Consider the following 21292-nt stretch of genomic DNA (forward strand, 5'->3'; position numbering starts at 1 on the left):
CAACAATGCGCATTACCCATTTTTATCCTCAAATGAATGAAATAAAATCTCTCTCATGCGCTCGTGTGGTGTCGCAAAAAAAAATCCGGAATCCCCGACCGCATTTTAACTGCATTTTAGAAATCAGTAAAACATTTGACAAACATCAAGATGATCCAGACTATTGGCCTAGTTAAAAAATTGCAAATATTGCTGTCGAGTTAGCAGGTTAAGGCGTCAAGATTAAGTTTAGTCATGATGACATTGATTTCAGTGCAAATTCTTAAGGGATTGACTGTAATACTTCCATGTTACAAAGTGGGGGTTTCTGAAAGTTTTTCAATGCTAGAATTCGAACAATAATGCTATCAAAGATGGTTTCCTCAACCTCGGAACCTTGATGTCAGCAAGATTTGCAGATTTCATTTAGTGTGGGTAAACCAAAGACTGATAAATTTGACAATGTTTAATGAAATCATAAGTGTTTTTTATAGTGCTGAAACACTCTTAGATTAATTGTGTTACATAAGCAATTGATCAGATTTATCACTAAAAGTGTTGGGTTCTATAAGTTTAACACGTCTGGTTTTTAGGATGTTGTCGTTTCATTACATGAATCATTGGAATGTAGAAGATGCAAGAGAAAAGAGAAAGAAGCAGGAAATAAATTATCTTAATTTCTACACTCAATGTTGAAGCACTGTTGATTAAAAGTTGCTAGTTTTGAAATTATGAAAAAAAAATAAAAAAAATCCCACGTCTGTTAAATATGAGACAAAAAAAAAGCCTCCCTCCCACATTTATTTTTGAGAAAACTGGCCTGAGAACCAAGTTATTAATTTTTTTTTTGCCTTATTCTTAAATTTCAATTGAAAATATTTCAAATTTCTACCTAAATTTCAGGTTGTAGTACAGCTTGCTAATTTATCCAACTTCATCTGTTCTCATCAAAACTTCTGTCACCCAAACTGCTACGAGCGCCAGAGAAGATCATGTTCCAGACTCATCACAGCTCTGAAGAAGATTTATCAATCCACGGAAAATGAGGAGGAGGAAAAGAAGCAGGAGACGAAGAAGGATTTCCTCAAAGAGAGGCTCAAGAGGAGGGTGGGTGTCTTAATATGTCTAAAAATAACCAGAATTTGTCACATTCTGAACTGGAGGAATTTAGTTGGATAACTCAATAACATTTGCTTCAATTTTCTCAATGTTTTATAAAGTTTCTTATTTAGAAATTGATTAGTATTGTTTGTAAAAAAAATTGAGCAAACTAAAGCTACATGTGTACTATTTCATTGACATAGTATTATCTTTTATTAATTTGTGATGCTATTCCATGTTTTACAGGGATCAATATTTCAACAAACCTCCCCTACTTGGAGAAGGGAGAGCACTCCATTGCTGGAGAAAATCAAGACTGATGTCTCAATGACTAAACTAAAGATGACGTCGACTTGGAAAAAAGAGGACAAACCAAAGGAGATCAAGGAAGATTCTGCAATGATAAAATACATTACATCACAGGTGAAATCAGCTATATGTAGTTCATGTGTAAAATCCCACTGCTATAATAAGGCCACAATAAATAAATTCCTAGATTCTCATCCCCGCCCGCCCCGATTTTTTACCCCGCATCAATTTTTTTTATTTCTGTTTTTCTTCGTCTTAATTCTGATCGGGATCGGTATCCAACTACCATTCAACTTTCGTTTTCAATCCTGTGATTGTCGGCATGATTTTGACAGCTGACAATTTGGTAAAGTTCTGCTGTAATATGAATTATGTAATATTCTGCTGTAATATGTATTAAACAAGGATCATTGGTTGTTAAAGATTGGTGATGATGTGTAGTAAGAGATATGCATGTTTAAATGAACCTCTACTATTACTTTCATTCGGGCATTATAGATAAATCTGCACCGATTGATCAGGTCAACAAAAAATCTGCAAAATGGAAAAAATATAAAATAAAAAAAGCCCACCCACCTCGATTTTTCAAAAAATTCGGATGAGAATCTAGGAATTTTTTTATTATGGCCTAAACCTCATGTGATAGCATATAAAGACAGGATTTATATAATTATGAAGTCATTATTTAATTAATGACTTCCTTCAAAAGATTTACTAAGTAGTATCTTGCACAGAAGTTAATCACGTAGTATATACAAACACAGCTTTGAGAATTACTGTTAATATTTTTAGAGGTTTGAAATTTTTACTGAAGAAGATTCGAGCAAAGAAAGTAATTACAGTACAGTTTTATGGCTCTGTATTTCATAATGCATTGTTTGACAGGCCCAAAAACTGACCCAGTGTCCCATGGGAATCATTGCTAAAGCTGCACCCATTTTGTCTGAGGAGAATCTTATTGACATCATTCCTGTGGCCTGGGAACTGATTCTAGAGACTGATCAGGAATTGGCTGCCTCTGCTGGTAATGGAAAATGTTTTAGCTCTTTCTAATTACATTTAATATACATGTATATCTTTAATTTTCCCCTTTGATGATATTGTTCTAGTCCTGTAAAAGATTAACAAAATTATTTTGAGTGTGCCAGTCTCACTCCTTTTCCTCCAGTATTTGAGAGTATCTTTGACTTTATTTTCAAGCTTCTGTGTTTCTACTGACCTCTGTGAAGTGCCCTGACAAGGCCCAGAAACTGATTGTGAAAGAAATGCAGCATGAGGATACCACACAGAGAATTAATGCTATTTTAAGGTAGGGTAGGCATTTAATTTACTTAAAGTTTAATTAAAGATAATTACAGTGAAACATGGTTACAGCAAACAGGTTGATAATTAATTCATGCTAACAGCAAAGTGATTTTCATTCCTTGTAGTCTTAAAAACTATTATGAACTTAATGGATATAACAAATTACGTTTATAAAAAACCAAAATTGTTAAACCCTTTCACTTCACTAAATGCATGTTTTACTGTAAATGTTGAAGAGACAGGGTTTTTAATGGAATTGCAATATAAAACTGATATCTTAAGCTTTTAAAATTTTAACTGTTCTTTCCTTTTGAAGATTTGGAACATTGTGGAAATTTAGGCATCAAGTCTGGCCAAGAATGGAAGATGGAGCAAACATGTTCTTCAAGGTCAATCAACAGTATTCACTTTCTACTATTGCTTAAATCAAAGGATGGTTTTGTTAGAACATTTTCATAGGTTTGTTTTATCTGCAGGTGCCCCCTCCCAATATAGACTTCACCTTGCCATCTCCTACTATAGGATTGCCCTCTCAGACTGTGGTGGACCCTCCCTGGACCCCTCACTTTAAGGCTAAGATAGAGGAAGTCACTGTTAATCAAGAGGGAACAGTAAGCTTTTTTGTAGAAAAAAATTCTGGAAAGGATGGATTCTTATGTTTTTACTTCAGATTTTCCACTTTCAGTAAGGATAAAAAAATTTGAAGAGTTGAACTCTGTAACACCATTTTTTTTGAATATAGAAATACCAATTCTCTTCTTTGAAAGATTTAAGTGAAGTTATATTGGAGATGAAAATTATTTCCGAAATGTTTGGACAGAAATCCTTAGTGACAGCCACAACAACTAGAAGAAAGGAGCAGCAGGAGATGATCAGGAAAGCTTTCCAGGCTGAGGAGGAGCGCAAGAGGGTGGGTCGAGAACGTTTTCCCATGACGACCATCCCTGTCAATCATCTAGCAGCGTACGAGCCGGCTATCCATCACGGAAGTGAGGAACATGAAGAAGGTAAGGGTGGTCCTCAGCATTAAGGGGCATGTCTTAGTATCGGTATCAGGGGCATGCTCAGGAGTCCAGGGTTCTAGAGCATGAGGAAATCTATGTACATCCTGACTGCACTAACAGAGTCCCCAGAATTAATATTTGTATTCCTGTTGTGTCTCATTCATTTGTCTCAACTAACTGCATTTTTCCTCTAATTTTCGAATTTCTTTTCTCTCTGTTTCGTGAAGTTTTGTTGTGTATAGTGAGGAAACCTAACATGATCATTATATACTGCAGACATAGGAAGAAAGACTCCACATGCAAATCTAACTTTTAACAAAATCTCTCCAAACCCAAGTCTAACATGCCTGTTCCATCCAGTAATCTTAGTAGTGAATCTATAAATTTGAATGACCTTTGACCCTTCACTGTTCCGTCTGCATTCTGTTCTTTTACATGTTGACCTCACTTGACCTTGTAGAGTTTAACCCATGTTGTACTGCTTGTGTGATGTTTAATGCCACCCGCTTGTATTTTGTGTCAATAGCTGTGATGACAGATGAACTTAGCAACCTGGCTGCTCGGCGTGTATCTATGGCTCCCATCAATCGAGCTAACTTACAAAGTCGTAGCATGTCATGGAGGAATGGTAGTGTCTATTGGGCAAGGCTGGAAGGTACTTAACATTTAGTGATCAAGTTTTCTTACTAAGAATTCTCATAAATAAACTGTATTTGGTAAGTAAAACCTTTAGGTGAAGTTTTTAAAGAATGTTCATCAGAGATGTCTTTATTAGGTAAGTAGATAAGTTATGTCTTTATTAGGTAAGTGGATAAGTTAGGATGAGAAAGTTTGGTAGAGAGATTATTTCCTGAAAATTCCAGGTATATAAATATATGTTTATGACATATTTTATGATTTATACTAAATATTTTTTTTTTTTACAACTGATTGAAAGTAAAGTGACTAAAAGTAAGTGAAGGGCATCAATATTGCATCCAATTAAATTTGTCATGACATGAAATATCCTCAAAATCTATTTTTGATTTTATCATTCACAGGTGAGGAGGAACGCCCAGAACATCTCCATCACATGCAGCAGGCTCAGACATTCTTCCCTTCCTGTATTTGTGCTGCCGTCCTTCCTGTTATACACCTGCTGGCTGACGGAGACGTGAACAGCGACGGTGTGTCTGTTAACGAGGTGGCAGAGAAGGTGATCTGGAATTGTATGGTGGAGGATCCAGTGTTATTTCTCAGACACTTTCTTGAGAAACTCACCCACAGAGATAAACTGGTACTCTGTCAATCATGACAACAGATATAATAGAGATAAACTGGTATTCTGTCAATCATGACAACAGATTTAACAGGATTAACTTGCACTCTATTAATAAAAATAAACATCCAAATAATCCTGATATAACATCCCAATAAACTGATACTCTATGATCATGTAAAATAGACTTACAAGTAGTCTTGTATAAATGTAACACTGTTACACATTTAAAAATACATACAGCTTATAAAGCCCTGTATTAACATACATTGAACTAGTATATACTGGTAATTAAAAAAGAGGTTCTGTTTATTAGAAGAGTTCTACTTTTGTTTTTAGGAGGAATTGCTTTTTTTGATGAGAAAACTAGTGCTGCACTACAAAGAGCTACCAGCGCAGATGGCACATGCTCTTTTTAATTATCTGGTAAGTCGAAATGTTGTAAAGCTCTGTAAACATGGATATTTTTATAAATTCTGCAATTTCCATGTGACAAAGCATTCATGTGGGGGTTATTTTTATGGTAGTTAAAGAATTCACAAACTGAGGTGGTTTGTTATTTAATACCAGACTCACATAATTTGGGAATGGTAATAAATTTTTGTGAAACTTTATTCATCACATAATTCACAAAACTGTCCCCCATGCAAATGTCTCATTTACAGTATTTAATGTTAAAAAATTAAATTTTCAAAAAAAGGAAAAAAAAACATTTGCATAGTCTGCAGATTGTAGAATATAGATTTTGTCAGTCCATAAGAAAACTATTATTATGCCCCCCTTCAATGAAGGGAGGGCATATTGCTTTGCTGCTGTCTATCTCTTGGTCAGCCTGTCCGTCTGTCAGTCCACCAACAGTTTCAGTTCATTTTCTTGCACATACTGAAATGAAATTTGGTAATCGGATTTATCATAAGAATATCTAGGTCAGGTTCTGTTTTGGGTACGATCAAGCAATTTTTGTCAGAGTTATGCCCCTTGGACTTGGAAAAATTCCAGTTATTTGCAGTTTCCTTTCATTTTCTTCGCAGAGGTTGCACATACAGAAATGAAATTTTGTAAACAGATTTATCATATGAATATCTATAGGTCAAGTTGTGTTTTGGGTACGATCAAGCAATTTTTGACAGAGTTATGCCCCTTGTACTTAGAAAAATTCCAATTATATGCAGTTTCTGTTCATTTTCTCTGCAAAGGGTGAACAGATTAATTACTGATATATCATGAGAAATGTGTTTTTGCCAAAGATGTGATGTAGAAGACTATTTCTGGTTGATGCATCTCAGATAGTACCAGTAGATGACCCCTATTGATTTTAAGTTCAAAAGGTCAATTTTATTTCCATGTACACTGCCCATAATGTACACTGTCCATGACAAAGGCTTGTGCACCCTATAATGTATGTCCAAGGGGGGGGCATAAGTGTTTCACAAAATCTCTTGTTTGTTATAGATTGGGTATGTGATGTTCTATGTGAGATCACCTTGTGCAGGCAGTCAGGAGGCCATAGCAGGTGCCCTAGCTCTGGTCTGGCAGGTAAGACAAATTGAATGGAATTATTGATCTTTGTTAAGTGTTAGACGTTAATCTCTGCAATATAGGTAACTCATTTTAGCTGTAATTTTCATATTCAATGAACATGTTAGAAGGCAATAAGTGGAAAATGTACATGTATGTTGACTTTGACCTTAGATGTGTTTTACCAGGAAAATAAGTTTCAGTTGGTTATTCTATACAAAATGCTTACTTGACAAAATCAAATATTTATTCCAATATTTAATATTTGTACATATGTACATAGAATGTGATGTCACTCTCAATCCTTAGACCTTTGATTTAAATTTTGTGATCTTGAAAAATTCACTTTAAAAGAGGCAAATATTGTTGTTTTTAATCTGGGTGGAACACAAAATCAGTTCACTATATCCATTAATTTAATATCATAAATATAATATCAGAGTTTGTTGTAACTGTAAAATTTTAAAAGGATTTGTTAAGAATTTTGCCAGGAATCCCAAAATTCATACTTCACACAAATATTATTTCTGTCCTGAAGGTGTGCCATGACCTGACCCAAGTTCATTCTGGTGAATTCAAGGTCACTGGCAGAAAAAAGTATAAAATTTGTGCCCAGTACATTACTGTCTAATGAATAAGTATAATAAGTTGAAACTTCAAACAAAGATTATTATTGAGCTGAAGGTATGTTGTAACAATGACCCAAGGTCATTCTGGCAAGCTCAAGGTCACTGGCAGAAAAAGTGTAAACTTCATGTCAGGTCCATAATTTTCTTCTGAAGAAACACTGGATTCCATATTTCACACAGAGATTACTTATTACCAGAGAATGTGTCATCTTTTTTTAACCATGGTAATTTTGACAAGTCCAAGGTCATGTGTCATCTTTTTTTAACCATGGTAATTTTGACAAGTCCAAGGTCACATTTGGATAACTATATATGGACACTTTAAAAAATTGTAAAGGGGGGGGATTATGTGAGCATACTTAAAGTACCTCTAGTTATAGAATTGTAAATACTTCATAATCCTGCTGTATTGTCTTAATCAGTGTCTTTTTTTTTGGTAGGTTATACCCAGTGTAGATGGGATCTACTTTAAGGATTTGAAACAAACGCTCAAAAAGGAACAATGTGATGTAAGTTTTTTTTTTCTTCTACTTTAATTTGATTGCATGATAAAATGAAACAATATTTCTCTAAATTTTGCATTTACATTGTTTTTCAGCCATACATTTTGATCTCTGCTAATGTTCCTAGTGCTAAAAAGATCTTGATTCATGGCCCTGATGAAGCCAGTATTCCCTCACAACTTCCTATACATGAGGTCTGTATCATTTCATTGTCTACACATGGTAAGCAGTATCAAGTCTGTTTTGTTGTCACAGTTTTAACAAGGTCAAGGGAGGTAATTTACATCTGTCCACTTTTCTCCATAGGACACTCAGTTTTCTCAGATTTTACAAGACAGTCTGGATTTCTTCAACATTCCCGAGGAAGATTATCCATTGTACTTCTTGGTGGACACCAAATCAAGTCAGTCATTAAACTTAGCCGATATATGACATGATTTTATGATACTTGTATTTATCTGGTACAAGCTTTTTAAAACTGCTCAAACACTGTGCACTGCTGTCAAAATCACCCTATTTAGCATGTATGTACTTGTAAATGTTCCTTTTTGGAGGATCCTAAAGATATATATTTTTTCCAGAGTGCCTTTAATTGCATTACATTGTCAAAGTATTGTAATATCCAGATTATGCCGTGTGTAAAAGTAGATAATTGTAAATGTACTCTGAACTGTTTTTTTAGCTCACCTGAGCCAAAGGCTCAAGTGAGCTTTTCTGATCAAAATTTGTCCGTTGTCTGTCGTCGTTGTTGTCGTTGGCGTTGGCGTTGTTGTTGTTGTTGTAAACTTTTCACATTTTAATCTTCTTCTCAAGAACCACTGGGCCAAATTCAACCAAACTTGCCACAAAGCATCCTTGGGTAAAGGGGATTCAAGTTTGTTCAAATGAAGGGCCAAGCCCTCTTTCAAGGGGAGATAATTAGGAATTCGTGAAAAAATAATGGCATCATTTAAAAATCTTCTTCTCAAGAACCACTGGGCCAGGAAAGATGAAACTTATGTGTAAACATCCTCAGGTAGTGTAGATTCAAGTTTGTTCAAATCATGACCCCCCGGGGTAGGGTGGGGCCACAATGGGGGATCCAAGTTTTACATAGAAATATATAGGAAAATATCTTTAAAAATCTTCTTCTTAAGAACAGTAAAGCCAAGATTGGTCATATTTATATGGAAACATCCTCAGGTAGTGTAGATTCAAGTTTGTTCAAATCATGACCCCCGGGGGTAGGGTGGGGCCACAATGGGGGATCCAAGTTTTACATAGAAATATATAGGAAAATATCTTTAAAAATCTTCTTCTTAAGAACAGCAAAGCCATGATTGGTCATATTTTTATGGAAGCATCCTCAGATAGTGAAGATTCAAGTTTGTTCAAATCATTACCCCGGGGATAGGTTGGGGCCACAATGGGTGATCAAAGTTTACAGAGAAATATATAGGAAAAAGTCTTTTTCTCAAGAACAGAAAAGCCATGATTAGTCAAATTGATATGGAGGCATCTTTCAGTAGTGTAGAATGAAATTTGTTCAAATGAGGGCCCCCGGGGGTAGGGTGGGGCCACAATGGGGGATCAAATTTTTACAAATGAATATATGGGAAAAAAATCTGCTGCTCAAGAACAACAAAGCCATTTGTTATATTGATATGAAAGCATCATCAGGTAGTTTAAAATTCAACACCCCCCTCCCTGTAAACTTTTCAATACTGTACTGATTTTTGCTTTTTTCCCTAGCCAATGTGCTCAGGTGAGCGATGTGGCCCATGGGCCTCTTGTTTTTTTTTTTTGATAGACCAAATACACAACCTAAACTCCTATGTCAGAGACTTTTACTTTTTCCGCCGGAATTTTTATCCTCAGCTTAGTTTGGTTGCAATTGATCCAGATAATGCAATGGCATCACTGGAAAGACAGGTTTAGTATTATTTCAATCCTATATTTCACACACTTTCTTGTTTGTAGATATATCAATAATTTGTACACCTTGTTTGATAGGCTTTTACCCTGAAGTTTGTGGAAATAGGAAAGATTCTTTTCACAACCAATGTCTTGAAAAGCACACCTTTGCATCAGGTATTTGTCTACCTTATTAAAACTATATAATTCATGAATGTTTATGAAAAATGATGTATGAAAACAGTGATCAAAATGGAACTAAAGATAACTAATGAATGATTGATAGATGTGATGTGTGGTGAGGTATACCTTAGTACATGTAATAAACATTGAGTAAGTGCACTAGTAGTGAATTCAGTGCATGTCTTCTTAGAAAAAAAATTGATCTATTTCAGATTCAGAATCACGTTAGTTTCCTCCACGAAGAATTGCTGAAGTTGCCATCATTTCCTAGAAAGGCGTTAGAAGCTGAGTTCAGTCTGTACAATGGGAAAGGAGGAGAGGTGAGTTATGTAGATTAAATCTCTGTAGTTATGTAGATTAATCTGTGTAGTGATGTAGATTAAAATCTCTGTAGTGATGAAGATTAAGTCTCTGTAGTGATGTAGATTAAAATCTCTGTAGTGATGAAGATTAAGTCTCTGTAGTGATGTAGATTAAAATCTCTGTAGTGATGTAGATTAAATCTCTGTAATGATGTAGATTAAATCTCCATAGTGATGAAGATTAAATCTCTGGAGTGATGAAGATTAAATCTCTGGAGTGATGAAGATTTAATCTGTGTAGTGATGTAGATTAAAATCTCTGTAGTGAATAGATTAAATCTCTGTAGTGATGAAGATTAAATCTGTGTAGTGATGTAGATTAAATCTGTGTAGTGATGTAGATTAAATCTGTGTAGTGATGTAGATTAAATCTGTGTAGTGATGTGGATTAAATCTCTGTAGTGATGTAGATTAAATCTGTGTAGTGATGTAGATTAAATCTGTGTAGTGATGAAGATTAAATCTGTGTAGTGATGTAGATTAAATCTGTGTAGTGATGTAGATTAAATCTGTGTAGTGATGAAGATTAAATCTGTGTAGTGATGAAGATTAAATCTCTTTAGTGATGAAGATTAAGTCTCTGTAGTGATGTGGATAAAATCTGTGTAGTGATGTAGATTAAATCTGTGTAGTGATGAAGATTAAATCTGTGTAGTGATGAAGATTAAATCTGTGTAGTGATGTAGATTAAATCTGTGTAGTGATGTAGATTAAATCTGTGTAGTGATGAAGATTAAATCTCTGTAGTGATGTAGATTAAATCTCTGTAGTGATGAAGATTAAATCTCTGTAGTGATGAAGATTAAATCTCTGTGGTTATGAAGATTAAATCTCTGTAGTAAATAGATTAAATCTCTGTAGTGATGAAGATTAAATCTCTGTAGTGAATAGATTATTCTCTGTAGTGATGAAGATTAAGTCTCTGTAGTGATGTAGATTAAATCTCTGTAGTGATGTAGATTAAATCTGTGTAGTGATGAAGATTAAATCTCTGTAGTGAATAGATTATTCTCTGTAGTGATGAAGATTAAGTCTCTGTAGTGATGTAGATTAAATATCTGTAGTGATGTAGGTTAAATCTCTGTAGTGATGTAGATTAAATTTCTGTAGTGATGTAGATTAAATCTTTGTAGTGATGTAGATTAAATCTCTGTAGTGATTAAGATTAAATCTCTGTGGTTATGAAGAATTAATCTCTGTAGTGATGTAGATTAAATCTCTGTAGTGATTTAGATTAATCTGTAGTGATTTAGATTAAATCTGTGTAATGATGAAGATTAAATCTCTGTAGTGATGTAGATTAAATCTCTGTAGTGATGAAGATTAAATCTCTGTAGTGATGTAGATTAAATCTCTGTAGTGATGAAGATTAAATTTCTGTAGTGATGTAGATTAAATCTCTGTAGTGATGTAGATTAAATCTCTGTAGTGATTTAGATTAATCTTTAGTGATTTAGATTAAATCTCTTTAGTGATGAAGATTAAATCTCTGTAGTGATGAAGATTAAATTTCTGTAGTGATGTAGATTAAATCTCTGTAGTGATGTAGATTAAATCTCTGTAGTGATTTAGATTAATCTGTAGTGATTTAGATTAAATCTGTGTAGTGATTTAGATTAAATCTGTGTAGTGATGTAGATTAATCTGTAGTGATGAAGATTAAATCTGTGTAGTGATGTAGATTATATCTGTGTAGTGATGAAGATTAAGTCTCTGTAATGATGTAGATTAAAATCTCTGTAGTGATGTAAATTAAATCTCTGTAGTGATGTAAATCTCTGTAGTGATTTAGATTAAATCTGTGTAGTGATTTAGATTAATCTGTAGTGATGTAGATTAAATCTCTGTAGATCTTTAAGGTAGGGAGGTCAGAGAGAGATCAGCAGAATCTTTGTCTGATTAAGATTATAGATTATATACTGTATTTATTTTTAATGATATGAACTTTTCTTTTTTTACAGGAGATCTATGGTTTGGACACTCTACATAAATTCTCATGGGTGAAGGTAATCAATTTTTACATATAATTAGTTACACATAAATTTCTTAAAGTCAACAATTGTGATGTAAAATAGCTGTAGAAACACAATAAAAATGCTCATTGCTTTCATAGTAACAAAACTTTTCAGCTGATAGCCACGCTGTTTTCCTCCATGTCTAACTCGTTTTCATGGAGTAACGACCTTCAGTTGTTCCTCAATGTCATCAATGGCTGTATTATCCTTCACTGTGAGGACACGGCTCTCCTTAGATTCTGTCTGGCTTCGCTGATCAACACATCCAGGCACTTTAAACATGTCTTCTCCATGAATGGGTGAGTTACAGCCTTATTGATGAGTATATACATATAGGATAATCATGACAATAATGTCTGTCTGTCTGTCTGTCCATGCAGTCAGACCAAGCCCATCAGTTTGTTATGGAGGATCATTGACATAAAGATGATTTAAGGGTGTGTCTTGACCTTTAACCAAATATTGTTGGTAATTAAGACACTTTGACCCCACTTTGTATTCTAGGTTTATGCATGTGATGCCCACACTTTTGAAGACCTACAGTAACAATCAGCCAAATCCAGTGTTGTGTCAAGCCATAGAGTTTGTGTGTAGACAGTTTTACATACTCCATCGCAAGCCATTCATACTTCAGGCAAGTCAACTTAACCTCAACTTTAGGTTCATTTGGATTGCAGATAAGTTAAATGCCTAAGTTTTTTTTAATGACTGATTTAGAGACATTCATCATTAAAATTTACAAGAAATATTTGAATTGTTATACTTTGACCTTTATAAGCAGATCATGAATAAGTAATTACATTGAATAATGATGCTCTATACACTACAAATATCTACAGAGTCGCCACATCTTTTCTTTTCAGATGTTTGGAAGTATAGCCAACATGTTGGACATGACTTCCAAAGACACCGGAATGATTGACTGCAGAAAGGTCTGTAAATGTAGATCATTCATTTCTGTAGAACATGCAGCATTCTGACTCACTTGATGTTACCTTTATTGTGTTATTATTTCTCTGTCCAGATACAACCTGGCTGTTTGTTTAAGCTGTTGCTCTCCCTAGAGAAACCAGACTGTGCTGACAATTTGAGTGTCTTAGAATTGGTGGATGGTGAAAAACCTCTCCAGGCTCTTGTGAGTAGTTTAAGAAGTTCCTCATAAGATGTCATACAGTATTAAAGTTTGTGCTTATAAACATACACTCACAGGAACTTACAGATTTTATATTGACTTGGTGATGTATTCTCTGTAGGACTTTTGCTATGAGAATGACCCTGATAGATTGTCCATGATTGAGGTCATCAATCTGTGTGTAACAGTTATAGCTTATGCCCCGGACTCTTTTAGAAGTGTTCAGATGTTGGTAAGTAAAAAGCAGTACAGAAAAAAGTACTTTTGTGTCAGCTATGTTTCCTTGTAATAAATTTATCCCAATTTATTTATTTTTTTTTTATTTTCTCAGACCATCCTAGAGGTAGTGGTGTCTAAATATGTCCAACATGTGAAAAGTGAGACAATTCGTGTGGATAAACCACACGCGGCTCAGGCAGAAGTGTCTGCTATCAATGATGTAGGCATAGCTATGAGGGCTCTCATCAGCTCTTGTGAATACTTTACCAGGTAAATTCAGTTCTAGAGCCAAGATTGGGGAATTTTTAATATAACTACATGTATATTCCAATGTATGTGACTTTCATTGTTAACATATTTTTCACTTGAAAAGGAGTATGGCACTACCAAGACAGATAGAAAATGAGAAAGCTAACCCTAAAAGTGTCGCCAGCAATCACTCACCTCTTGGAGGAACTAGTTACTATGACGATAGAGAAGACTCCCACATCAGGTCATTTTCTGGAAATTCTATGCAGACAAATCTGACATAATCTTTCATCAACTAGAATAGTATTTTATTGCTAGTTTGGTGAATAGGTCTCTAGTGAGATTGATCAATTGATTGTATGTTGTTTTATGTCCCATTCGAGAATTTTTCACTCCTATAAACACCTCTGTCTTTAGTGGGATAAATTTGTTAACCCAGTTTGTTAGAGAATGAATTTTGGGCAAGGATGGAAATACAGTATCAGAACTTTGTTTTCATTTTTCTCACCCAGAATTATTTCACATCAGGGGTTGCCAATTGTTTAACTACTAAAGCGCTGATCATTTTCTGAGAAAAAAAATTGTTTCCAGTATTGATCATCTTTGTACAGTCTTTGTACATGTATAGTCAAATGTCACTCTCTTGAACTTGATGGGATTGAGAAAAAATTTCAGAATATCCGAGGATTTGAGATATCCATGGTAAAATACTTAAAGACTAAGTGGTTGGGACTTTTGGATCACTTTGACATATTCATCATATTCCAGATATTGATGTTCGAGATACGTAGTTCAACTGTATTAGAAAATTGATACGAGTGTAAATTAAACAATAAAATGCTTTCTTTGGTTGTTAGTACGAGAATTAATGTTGCATGATGGAAAAGCCACTGATCAAGAAATCTGTTGAGTTGATATGCTTAGTGGTGTTTACTGACTGATAAACGGCAATGGTTTTCTTAAAAAATAAAGGAGATATTATTCAGTGGGTGTAAATATTATATAGTAAAATGCCCATATTTTCAGTCGCCATGTTGAGGAGGGAAGGAAGAAGCAGTATACACAGGAGACAGAGGACACAGAACTGACCAATGAATTCAGGAAACCCCGGGATTTATTCCTGACGGTCATCGCTGAGTTCTACAGCACTTGTCAGCCTCGACTGAGAAGTAATGAGCTGAGGAGGATGTTAGTCGACGCTGCCTCACGACCTCCAACCGAGTTACTAGACCATAAATCTCACAATGTAAGATTGAATTATCCCAACAAATCTCATAATATAAGATCTCATTATTACCACTTATCTCACAATGTGAGATAGCATTATCACCACTTATCTCACAATGTAAAATCTCATTATCACCACTAATCTCACAATGTAAAATCTCATTATCACCATTAATCTCACAATGTAAAATCTCATTATCCCTTTAAATTTCACAATGTAAGATCTCATTATCACCACTTTTCTCACAATGTAAGATCTCATCCCCACTAAACTCACAATTTAAGATCTCATTATCCCCACAAATCTCACAATGTAAGATCTCATTATCCCCACTAATCTCACAATGTAAGATCTCATTATCACCACAAATCTCACAAATGTGAGATCTCATTATCTCACAATGTTAGATCAAATTATCCACACTTATCTCACAGTTTAAGATCTCTTTAACCCCACAAATCTCATAATGTAAGATCACATCATCACCACAAATCTCTCAATGTAAGATCTCATTATCCCACAAATCTCACAATGTAAAATCTCATTATCACCATTAATCTCACAATGTAAAATCTCATTATCCCTTTAAATTTCACAATGTAAGATCTCATTATCACCACTTTTCTCACAATGTAAGATCTCATCACCACAAATCTCACAATGTAAAAACTCATTATCCCTTTAAATCTCACAATGTAAGATCTCATTATCCCCACTAATCTCACAATGTAAGATCTCATTATCACCACAAATCTCACAAATGTGAGATCTCATTATCTCACAATGTTAGATCTCATTATCCACACTTATCTCACAGTTTAAGATCTCTTTATCCCCACAAATCTCATAATGTAAGATCACATCATCACCACAAATCTCTCAATGTAAGATCTCATTATCCCACAAATCTCACAATGTAAAATCTCATTATCACCATTAATCTCACAATGTAAAATCTCATTATCCCTTTAAATTTCACAATGTAAGATCTCATTATCACCACTTATCTTACAATATAAGAACTTATTATCACCACAAATCTCACAATGTAAGATCTCATTATCCCCACTAAACTCACAATGTAAGATCTCATTATCCCCACTAAATTCACAATGTAAGATCTCATTATCCCCACAAATCTCACAATGTAAGATCTCATTATCCCCACTAAACTCACAATGTAAGATCTCATTATCCCCACTAAACTCACAATTTAAGATCTCATTATCCCCACAAATCTCACAATGTAATATCTCATTATCCCCACTAATCTCACAATGTAAGATCTCATTATCCCCACTAAACTCACAATGTAAGATCTCATTATCCCCACTTAACTCACAATGTAATATCTCATTATCCCCACTAATCTCACAATGTAAGATCTCATTATCCCCACAAATCTCACAATGTAATATCTCATTATCCCCACTAATCTCACAATGTAATATCTCATTATCCCCACTAAACTCACAATGTAAGATCTCATTATCACCTCAGTGTGAAAATCAATGATACTGAAATCTTCTAGAGGAAAATTCCTCAACTGTAATCTCATTCATGGCACTCAGGTTTTGAATTTTTGAATTGTAATCTGATTGTAGAGATTGGCAGAAATAGCTAATACACTGCTAAAGTTAGCCCCTTATGATCCTCAAACACTCAGCTGCACTGGACTTCAGAGGTAAGATGTTAAAGCTAATGGTAAGTCTGGAAAGCTTAACAATTTAAGTTAAATTTATCAAGGTATTTGTATTGTGCAAATGTTTAGTGGTAACCTTCAGGGTGTGGTAAGGCCTCAAATATCAACGATAACCTCTAGGGGCCTCAGTAAGGGATTCAATTGGTGTAATTGCATATGAAAAATGTATTTGTTTATTTTCAGGTATATGATGGAAATACTACCACTGACAAACTGGAAGCAAGAAGCAGTGAGGCCTGGACTGAATCTGATCCTCAGACGCCTCGATCGACTTTTTAACAAAATCTCTAAAAAGTCCTCACTCAGGGTAAATAAAATTACCCAAAATTCTTATCTGTCAATCAGGTTAGACTCCATGATTATCTTTTGATTGCAGCCTTCTGTTTCATTTGCTAATATTACTTTGACATTACTCTTCAGAGACAGGCAGACTGGAATGCAGCAGCCAACCTTCTACAAGGTAAGAATGATCAATTACAAATACCTTCTACAAGGTAGGAACGATCAATTATAAATACCTTCTACAAGATAAGAACTATCAATGATCAATTATAAATACCTTCTACAAGGTAAGAACGATCAATTATAAATACCTTCTACAAGGTAGGAATGATCAATTACAAATATCTTCTACAATGTAAGAATGATTAAATACCTTCTACAAGGTAAGAATGATCAATTTTTATACCTTCTACAAGGTAGGAATAATCAATTACAAATACCTTCTACAAGGTAGGAATGATCAATTACAAATACCTTCTACAAGGTAGGAATGACCAATTACATACAAATACCTTCTACGTGGTAGGAATAACCAATTACAAATACCTTCTACAAGGTAGAAATGATCAATTATAAATACCTTCTACAAGGTAGAATGATCAATTACAAATACCTTCTATAAGGTAGGAATGATCAATTACAAATACCTTCAATTACAAATACCTTCTATAGGGTAGGAATGATCAATTACAAATACCTTCTGCAAGGTAGGAATGACCAATTACAAATACCTTCTACAAAGTAGGAATGATCAATTACAAATACCTTCTGCAAGGTAGGAATGACCAATTACAAATACCTTCTACAAAGTAGGAATGATCAATTACAAATACCTTTTACAAGGTAGGAACGATCAATTACAAATACCTTCTACATGGTAGGAATGATCAATTACAAATACGTTCTATAAGGTAGGAGTGACCAATTACAAATACATTCTACAATGTAAGAATGATCAATTACAAATACCTTTTACAAGGTAGAAATGATCAATTACAAATACCTTGTATAAGGTAGGAATGACCAATTACAAATACATTCTACAATGTAAGAATGATCAATTACAAATACATTCTACAAGTTAGGAATGATCAATTATGAATAGCTGCAAACCAATATAATGTTTTTTTATACACACAAGCACTCTTGGTTTTAATTAGGGATGGGTATCGCCAAAAATTTTCGTATCGTGATATATCACGATTTCCCCCAAAATATCACAATAATGTCATGATATTTTTACAAGCAATTCTTACAATGATTTTAAAGGAATATTCATAATTTTTCAGAAAAATAGGCAGGAAAAACATAACTTCACTTTTTTCATTTTTTGAATTACATAATTTCAAGCAATTTTGGATGCTAAGATGTCATTCTTTTGCTGTTTTCAACATTTTTTACACTTCATGTAATTATAAATTGAAAGATTGAACAAATAAATGAATAATTTCTGGAATTTATAACTATGTACCTAAATACCGATATTTTAGTCTCTGTATCATAATATGTATCACGCAATTAAATATCACGATATACTGGTATACCGATTAAATCGCACATCCCTAGTTTTAATGACAGTAGACTAGGACAAATTATGCAACAAACACTTGATGTGCTTACTGTGAATTAGATTTAGATACATTGTATTCATTTTCTTTTTAATACATATACAAAAATATGTATGTACTCTTACTTTGTTAGTATTTTAGCAAACTCAAAACATCCAAGTAAAAAAAGCATTTTTGTTTTGGTTCTTGTGAAACAGTTGAGAATTTGTCAAACCAGGCAATCTATCAAAAGTATAAATTAACATTTTGTGATAGAAGACTCTAATTCAAAGCAATTTCTGATTGAAATGAAAAGGAAAGCTAAGGTCAGCCTTAGTATTTGTTGTAAAAGTTAATGTTCCCAAATGGACAACCAAACCCTTACTAAAGAACTGGAAACTAGTCAATATTAGATGGTGTTGCAAAATTCAGGCTGTTGCTAATGTATGTACTTGTAACAAATGCACTTTGTTTTTTTTAGAAGAAAAAAATCATGAATTTGTGATTCTCAACTATATAATTAACATTAATTTAAACTTACAACTTAACATATTGGTTTACTATTAGTTGTTTTTGTCTTCACATAATGAGCAATTAATGTCTTTCAGAGAAAAATCTGTTTGCAAAATAATTTACATTTACCCATCATTTTGAGTACACGTACCTTTACAACTGTATTGTAGAAATACTGTATGTCACCACATAATATACTGAAGTTTGATAAAAATAGTCATCCTGTACATCTACATTAGAGACAAGATTTGACTGGGATGTTTAATGATTTATTAGACAGAGCAGGTAGAAAGGTGTGTTCAAAGACTTACAAGATTCTTTAAACATGAAGGTGGTTCATTTATTTGCAAGATTGATCAATAATTATTCAATGATAACAAGATGTTCACAGATTTATATGATTGATCAAGTATGAAGTGGTTTTTCAATGATTATAAGATTGATGATCATGTAGGGATATTCATTGACTTGGAGATAGAGTGATGCTTTATGTTGGGGTGTTCAAGGATTTACCACATGGTTTGATTACTTAGTAGTGTTCAAAGATTTACAAGATTATTATTTAGTAGGGTTCAAAGATTTACAAGTTTGATTAATGATATAGGGGTGTACAATATTTACAAGGTTGATTGATTATGTATGGGTGTTCAAGATTTACATGGTTAATTGATCATGTAGGGGTGTACAAGATTTACAAGCTTCATTGATTATGTAGGGGTGTACAAGATTTACAAAGTTAATTGATTATGTAGGGGTGTACAAGATTTACAAGGTTAATTGATTATGTAGGGGTGTACAAGATTTACAAGGTTGATTAATGATATAGAGATGTTCACTGATTTACAGGTCTGATTGATCATGTAGGAGTGATCACTGATTTTCAAGGTATATTGATTATGCTGAGGTGTTCACTGATTGCTGAGGTTGATTGATCACATTAGGGTGATCACTGATTTACAAGGGTGATTGATCATGTTGGGCTGTTCCAGATCTACAAGGTTGATCTATGATGTAGGGGTGTTCACTGATTTGCAAAGTTGATTGATCATGTACAGGTGTTTGATGATTTTCAAGGTTTATTGATTATGCTGAGGTGTTCACTGATTTACAAGGTAGATTGATCATGCAGGGGTATTCACTGATTTTTAAGGTTGATTGATCATAAGGTGTTCACTGATTTACAAGGTAGATCAATTTTGTAGACTTTCAAGATTGATGAATTATTTAGGGGTGATCAATGACTTACAATAATGATGGATCATCTAGGAATTTTTCATTGATTTAAAAGATTGCTCGATTATGTAGGGGTGTTCAGCACTATGAGGAAGAATCCAGATCTGAGCCATTTCCAGCACACCAAGGTGACAAGGCATGAGGATCTCCATTTTATTTTCAGTCTTGCTTGACCTTATCTATCATTAACTGGCGCCATTAATGCTTGGAGTATCCAAAGCCATTCTTAAGGCATCACAAGGTTTAAATTTGTATAAAGAGAGGAAGTGAAATTAATGTTTTGTTTTTTGAATCTCCGTACCAATTTAATTTTGGTACAAAAGATCAAAAAAGTATTTATAAACACAAGTCTTGTGCAAGTATTTGTTGAAAATTAATAACTGGTTAAAATTAGCAAATTGGGCAAACATTCGATTTATTTATTTACTGGTATTTATTATTTTCAAAATTTCAGTCCTAAATACTGGTATAGGTACATCAACGACCAACCTGCAGAAATTGTTAGCAATTTTTTTTTTGGTATTCTTTTAATTTTGAATGGCTTTGGAAATTTAACAATTTAATGCTTATATGTAACTATGTAATGTGCATTTTAACAAAACTTGTATTGGTCCTGACTACAGATGTTTTAATAAGAAACAGGTCTATGTTTAGTGAATCTTTTTCTCTGTCCTTAAATTGCTTGTCTATCCATTATCTCAACAGAGAATATTAAACATTTTAGATATGCATATCTGACATAAGGTTATCTTTTGTAACAATTTTTGTTTTATTTAAGGCACATACATTTATCATGATGTAAAATATATCCATTTTGCTGTATATTATGTGCATATGAAATAATATTTAACAAGAAGTGTAGGAAAATGTACTCAAATATGTATATACTAGTACCGTATATAGGATACTGTATACAGGGTTATATCACCCCATTTTGTCCTTTAACACCTGCAAATAATTTTGACCCATATTGAATTCATCCAAACACAGTTGTGTTAAGATAATGCTGTCTTTTTTAGATTTGCCCCATTTTAAATTCACCCACTTGTGATGATGGCAAAAGAGGCAAAAATGGGGTGAAAATTTCCTTGTATACACATGATACAGTATATAAAACTAATGATCAGG

General features: G+C 33.8%; 1 protein-coding gene across 3 annotated transcripts in view; it reads left to right on the top strand.

Annotated features, from left to right (window-relative positions):
• Positions 1–21292, top strand: part of LOC133173299 (protein unc-80 homolog) — a 53816-nt gene that overhangs the window by 14929 nt on the left and 17595 nt on the right. The window contains exons 18-47 of one of the 3 annotated variants that reach the window (XM_061308289.1): positions 883–1086; positions 1327–1503; positions 2275–2413; positions 2590–2698; positions 3011–3083; positions 3171–3305; positions 3515–3701; positions 4225–4353; positions 4739–4974; positions 5296–5382; positions 6409–6492; positions 7544–7612; positions 7702–7800; positions 7913–8009; positions 9396–9517; positions 9599–9676; positions 9895–10002; positions 12006–12050; positions 12174–12358; positions 12564–12693; positions 12923–12991; positions 13084–13194; positions 13313–13423; positions 13523–13680; positions 13784–13903; positions 14686–14905; positions 16492–16571; positions 16773–16896; positions 17010–17049; positions 20237–20292. In XM_061308289.1, coding sequence (XP_061164273.1) covers positions 883–1086; positions 1327–1503; positions 2275–2413; positions 2590–2698; positions 3011–3083; positions 3171–3305; positions 3515–3701; positions 4225–4353; positions 4739–4974; positions 5296–5382; positions 6409–6492; positions 7544–7612; positions 7702–7800; positions 7913–8009; positions 9396–9517; positions 9599–9676; positions 9895–10002; positions 12006–12050; positions 12174–12358; positions 12564–12693; positions 12923–12991; positions 13084–13194; positions 13313–13423; positions 13523–13680; positions 13784–13903; positions 14686–14905; positions 16492–16571; positions 16773–16896; positions 17010–17049; positions 20237–20292 — 3582 coding nt within the window. The remainder of the gene's footprint in view (positions 1–882; positions 1087–1326; positions 1504–2274; positions 2414–2589; positions 2699–3010; positions 3084–3170; positions 3306–3514; positions 3702–4224; positions 4354–4738; positions 4975–5295; positions 5383–6408; positions 6493–7543; positions 7613–7701; positions 7801–7912; positions 8010–9395; positions 9518–9598; positions 9677–9894; positions 10003–12005; positions 12051–12173; positions 12359–12563; positions 12694–12922; positions 12992–13083; positions 13195–13312; positions 13424–13522; positions 13681–13783; positions 13904–14685; positions 14906–16491; positions 16572–16772; positions 16897–17009; positions 17050–20236; positions 20293–21292) is intronic. The other 2 variants (XM_061308290.1, XM_061308291.1) reach the window with 2 other exon arrangements.

Source organism: Saccostrea echinata, unplaced genomic scaffold, assembly GCF_033153115.1.
Source record: "Saccostrea echinata isolate AGI-Se365-2 ecotype Australia unplaced genomic scaffold, CSIRO_AGI_Sech_v1 ptg000056l, whole genome shotgun sequence".
In the NCBI taxonomy this organism is placed as follows: domain Eukaryota; kingdom Metazoa; phylum Mollusca; class Bivalvia; order Ostreida; family Ostreidae; genus Saccostrea; species Saccostrea echinata.